General features: G+C 49.6%; 1 protein-coding gene across 1 annotated transcript in view; it reads right to left on the reverse strand.

The window, feature by feature from the left end:
• LOC105519738 (chromosome unknown open reading frame, human C19orf57) overlaps nt 1–5819 on the reverse strand; it is a 26419-nt gene that overhangs the window by 9419 nt on the left and 11181 nt on the right. Inside the window, exons 3-5 of the mRNA XM_011953195.1 lie at nt 4655–4829; nt 2390–2471; nt 2028–2138 (exon numbers count right to left, since the gene is read on the reverse strand). Of these exons, the coding sequence (XP_011808585.1) occupies nt 2028–2138; nt 2390–2471; nt 4655–4829 (368 nt within the window). The remainder of the gene's footprint in view (nt 1–2027; nt 2139–2389; nt 2472–4654; nt 4830–5819) is intronic.

The following is a 5819-nucleotide window of genomic DNA, read 5'->3' on the forward strand; positions in this document are numbered from 1 at the left end:
ACAAAAATTAGCCAGGCATGGTGGCAGGTGACTGTAGTTCCAGCTACTCAGGAGGCTGAGGCAGGAGAATCGTTTTAACCCGGGAGGCAGAGGTTGCAGTGAGCCGAGATAGTGCTGCACTCCAGCCTGGGTGACAGAGTGAGACTCTGTCTCACACACACACACAAATTAATGGCAAAAACCGCACTTCCTTTTGCACCAATCTAATAGTTGTGACTGCCCTGTTCAAAGACGCAGATGTTTTCACCGGCCATCATGCGTGGAAACAGGCATCAGTACCAGGGCCGGCGACTGGAGGGGGTCTGGAAGCACAGAAACCTCTCCTTCCATCAAGCTCTTCTCTCTGCCAGCACCAGACACTCAACAAGATCAGGGATGTGAAAATCAAGGTGGCATTCAGACCACACCAATGTTAATTTCCTGTTTATTATTATTTTTAGACAGAGTTTCACTCTTGTTGCCCAGGCTGGAGTGCAATGGCACAATCTCGGTTCACTGTAACCTCCACCTCCTGGGTTCAAGCGATTCTCCTGCCTCAGCCTCTCGAGTAGCTGGGATTACAGGCATGCGCCACCACGCCTGGCTAATTTTGTATACTTAGTAGAGACAGAGTTTCTCCATGTTGGTCAGGATGGTCTCGAACTACTGCCTGCCTCAGCCTCCCAAAGTGCTAGGATTACAGGCGTGAGCCACCGTGCCCAGCCACTATTATTATTTTTATTATTTATTTTTCATAATTTTGAGACAAGGTCTCACTCTTTCATCCAGGCTGGAGTGCAGTGGTGTGATCACGGCTCACTGTAGCTTTGACCTTCCTAGGTTCGGGTGACCCCCCCATCTCAGCCTCCCAAGTAGCTGGGACTATAGGTACACACCACACCTGGATAAATTTTGTGTTTTTTTATAGAGATGGGGTTGTGCCATGTTGCCCAGGCTGGTCTTGAATGCCTGGGCTCAAGTGATCCTCCTGCCTCGGCCTCCCAAAGTACTGGGATTACAGGTGGGAGTCACTGCACCTGGTCAAGTTTTAAAACAATTATTGTAGGCTGGATGCAGTGGCTCATGCCTGTAATCCCAGCACTTTGAGAGGCCGAGGCAGGCGGATTGTCTGAAGTCAGAAGTTCGAGACCAGCCTGGCCAACAGGGTGAAACCCCATGTCTAATAAAAATACAAAAATAAGCCAGGTGTGGTGGTGTGCACCTGTAGTCCCAGCTACTGGGGAGGGTGAGGCAGGAGAATCGCTTGAATCCAGGAGGCGGAGGCTGCAGTGAGCCGAGATCGCACCACTGCACTCCAGCCTGGGTGATAAGCAAGACTCCATCTCAAAAAAAAAAGAAAAAAAAAATTATTGTAGAGATAGAGTCTTCCTGTGGTGCTCAGGCTGGTCAAGGGAAGTCTCCCAAAGTGTTGGGATCACAGACATAAGCCACTGCACCTGGCCAATTGCCTAGTTTTGATGATGGACTACAGTTATACACGGTGTTACCACTCGGGGAAGCTAGAACAGAGAACACCAGAACTTCACTCTGTACTATTTTTTGTTTTTTAAAAAATTGTGGTAAGGCCAGGCGTGGTGGCTCACGCCTGTAATCCCAGCACTTTGGGCGGCTGAGGCGGGCAGATCCCCTGAGGTCAGGAGTTCAAGACCAGGCTGGCCAACACGGTGAAACCATGTCTCTACTAAAAATACAAAAATTAACTGGGTGTGGTGGCAGGCGCCTGTTATCCCAGCTACTCGGGAGGCTGAGGTGAGAGAATTGCTTGAACCCGGTGGGGCGGAGGTTGCAGTGAACCAAGATGGTGCCATTGCACTCCAGCCTGGGTGACAAGAGTAAAACTCTGTCTCAAGAAAAAAAAGGAAAAAAAAAAAAAAAGAATTGTTGCATACTCAACATACATCCATAGCACAATGTACTGAAAACAATGGGTGGAAGAGAGGTGCAGGCCTCACCATTGCCAAAGAACTCCAGGGTGAAATGGGGCTGCCGAGGCTGGGCCAGGAGGCCGCACGTGCGATGGGCTCAGCCTGGCTGATTTTAAAGGCCCCACTCCTGAGGTCCTCATCCTTTGTCTCTCCTTTTCTTGCCACTGTCTTCCTGGATTTTGCAAACTGGGGAACAAACCTCCCAACTGAGTTCTGTAAACCGGGTACAAGAACAAAGCAGCAATAAAGATAAGGGAGGAATGAGGTCTCAGGAAAAAAGCAAACCCAAACCTGCTCCTTTCTTGTAGCCTTGAGAGAACTCCACCCTTGCCCTTTGGGCATCTTCCCTCCAGCCCCTGTAGACCATGAGTGAGCAACTGGTGACAATGAAGGGAGACACAGAGCCGGAACTTTAAGGGAGGCAGTGGTGCTTCTACATCCACGAGGCCACAGGACAGGCTCACCTGGGAAGGAGGAAGGGGAGCTGGCTCCTTCTCTGGTTGACGGAGGAGCCGGCAGGGAGCTCCTGTTTCCTCATCTGGGGAGCTGTGTAGGAAAAGATAAAACTGAGGGAGATCTGCCCGGGTACTGTGGCTTACGCCTGTAATCCCAGCACTTTGGGCAGCTGAGGTGGGCAGATCACTGAGGCCAGGAGTTCGAGACCAACCTAGGGAACATGGTGAAACCCTATCTCTACTAAAAATACAAAAATTAGCCGGATGTGGTGGCACATGCCTGTAATCCCAGCTACTCGGGAGGCTGAGGCAGAATGGTTTGAATTTGGGAGGTGGTGGTTGCAGTGAGCCAAGATCGTGCTACTGCACCCCAGCCTAGGTGACAGAACAAGGCTCTGTGTCCAAACAAACAAACAAACAAACAAACCAACAAACTGAGGGGTATCTGAAATCCTCCTAGGTTGTCACCCACATATTGAGACAAATGCAAAACAAAATCCAAGAGGAAACCAGTGCTAAGAGTCTCCTAGGCTCGGCACGGTGGCTCATGTCTTTAATCCCAGCACTGTGGGAGGCTGAGGTGGGTGGATGCCCAGGAGTTTGAGACCAGCCTGAGCAACATAGTGAGACCCCATTTCTACAAAAAATTTAAAAATTAGCTGGACAAGGTGATGTGTGCCTGTGGTCCCAGCTACTTGGGAGGCTGAGATGGGAGGATCATCTGAGCCAGGGGAGTTCAGGCTGCAATGAGCTATGATCACATCACTGTACTCCAGCCTGGGTGACAGAGCAAGACCCTGTCTCAAAAAAAAAAAAAAAAAAAAAGTCTGCTAGATGGAAGGCCCTGGAAAACGTGCTTTAAAAGAGTGGAATGGGGATGGAGAAGCAGTGACCTGAGAACATTTAACAGGCAAGGAGGGTGCAGAGTCCCATTTGGAGAATACACTGCCTCAACAGGACTTTGTTACACTTATAACGCCAGAACTGCCTTCTGAACTGGGAATAGGGATATTCTCATTTGGACGGACACTCCAGCTCTCACAAGACACATTTTAGGGAAAGGAAATTGTACATGCAAGAAACATAGTGTCTTTAAAAACTAGTGAAACTTAGGGTTATATTTAAATAAATAAGGGCCAGGTACGGTGGTTCACACCTGTAATCCCAGCACTTTGGAGGCCGAGGCAGGCAGATCACCTTAAGTTAGGAGCTCAAGACCAGCCTGGCCAACATGGTGAAATCCCATCTCTAGTAAAAATACAAAAATTAGCTGAGCGTGGTGGCGGGCGCCTTTCATCCCAGCTACTTGGGAGGCTGAGGCAGGAGAATCGCTTGAACCCAGGAGGTGGAGGTTGCAGTGAGCCAAGATTGTACCACTGCACTCCAGCCTAGGTGACAGAGCAAGACCCTGTCTCAAATACATACACACATATCCATAAGGATATATGTATCGTTTTGTTTTGGCTAATTATTTTATTTCTTGTAGATATGGGGTCATCCTCATTATGTTACACAGGCTCCTCTCGAACTCCTGGGTTCAAGCAATCCTCTCGCCTTGGCCTCCCAAAGTGCTGGGATTACAGGCATGAGCCACTGTGCCCAGCCCTGATTGCTTTTCTTTTTTATTGGTCATTAGCTCACATAACAATTCCTTTGTTCCCTTCTTGATTAAGGAGGAGGAATGCGGAAGACGGACGGGTTTGACCAGCAGACAGAATATGAGTTATAGAATATAAGTTCTGTAACCTTGAAAAATTCAACGTTATCTTTGCCCACAGTTAAACTTTTTTCTTTTATTTTTTAGATGGAGTCTCACTCTGTTGCCCTGGCTAGAGTGTAGTGGCATGATCTCTGCTCACTGCAACCTCTGCCTCCTGGGTTCAGTCGATTCTCCTGCCTCAGCCTCCCAACTATCTGGGATTACAGGTGTGTCACCACATCTGGCTAATTTTTGTATTTTTTGTAGAGACAGAGTTTTGCAATGTTGGCCAGGCTGGTCTCAAACTCGTGACCTCAAGTGATCCTCCCCGCTAGGCCTCCCAAAGTGCTGGGATTACAGCCATTAGCCACCATGCCTGGCCGAAACATCAACCATTCTTACCAGCAAGGAAAGCTAGGAGAAGTAAGATCCAATGGCCCTGAGCTCTGGGAAGGAGTGGGTCACAGCACTGGAGAGGTTGTGGGTCTACTTCCCAAAGCATTGCTGTCTGCTGAGCTGCTGTGCTATGTGGACTGTCAGTGGGGAGACCTGCCGGAATGCTCAGAGCCACCTACCTGCAGACCGCCTTTCCTGGTTCCTCCCCGTGCTGCTGTGTAGACGGAACAGGTCCCAGTTTACTCTCTGGCTCCTCAGGGTGATGTAAACAGCCCAACATGGAACTCTGGGGGTCCCCATCAGAGTCTCCTAGCCTTGGGGTCTTTAGGGGTTTTGGAGGACAGAGTCCGTCTCCTGTTTTAGAGATAGAGGAAGATGAAGGGGTGGGGGATACAGCCACTGCCATGGCTGACAACTGAACACAGCAAGGCCACTGCTGTCTTGAAAGAAAGCAGGCTCGTTCCAAGGGCATGAAACCCCCACTCTGATGCTCACCTGGTGAGCGAGAGAGGGACTGGAACCCCTATCAAAGGTGGGACTTATGAGCTTATGTGGCCATGAGATTCAAAGGCTTTTTACCTATGGACTGGCCGGAGCTGAGGCTGAATCAGGAGGTGGCCTGGCCTGGCTCCAGATCACACAGAAGAACCTGGCCCGGCCGACTCTCTCTCTGGAGAATTGGTTAAGGGGTGTGTAGTGCGTCCCAGCTCAAACAGCTCTGCAGAGGGAACATTCCTGTTCCTACCAAACATCCCCTTTCATGAGCCTGACTTCTTCCCTTCTCAGCTTTTCTGCAAGTATTGATGTCCTGGGTCATCTCCCGTCTTCCCCACTACAACTAGGCTGCACGTGAGAAGGGGCCGCATCCATCTCACTCTCTGCGGGGTCCCAAGTGCCTGTAAGAGCATCCTGTACACTGTTGGTGCTCAATAAATACTTAGGACATGATTGGATAAATGCACACCACCAAGTGCAGACAAGATTAAATTATGTACCACTCTAGTGTGCTGAGACATCTGTGAAATAGCCATCCTGGGAAAACTGGGACTCACAGTCAGCAGGTGCTGAAGAGGTGATGCTTTGGCCACGTCCTGGCCCCTTGCATTTCTGCACTAACTTCTCCATCACTGAAAGCAATTGCAATGTGTTGTCTTCCGGCATTTAAGAGGCTAAAGATGCTTACTGACATCTTTGTATACATAGCACGGTGGCTCACACCTATAATCCCAGCACTTTGGGAGGCTGAGGCGAGTGGATCACCTAAGGTCAGGAGTTCAAGACCAGCCTGGCCAACAAGGCGAAACCCCATCTCTACTGAAAATACAAAAATTAGCCAGGCATGGT

This window comes from Colobus angolensis, unplaced genomic scaffold (assembly GCF_000951035.1).
Source record: "Colobus angolensis palliatus isolate OR3802 unplaced genomic scaffold, Cang.pa_1.0 Scaffold36, whole genome shotgun sequence".
NCBI classification, from domain to species: domain Eukaryota; kingdom Metazoa; phylum Chordata; class Mammalia; order Primates; family Cercopithecidae; genus Colobus; species Colobus angolensis.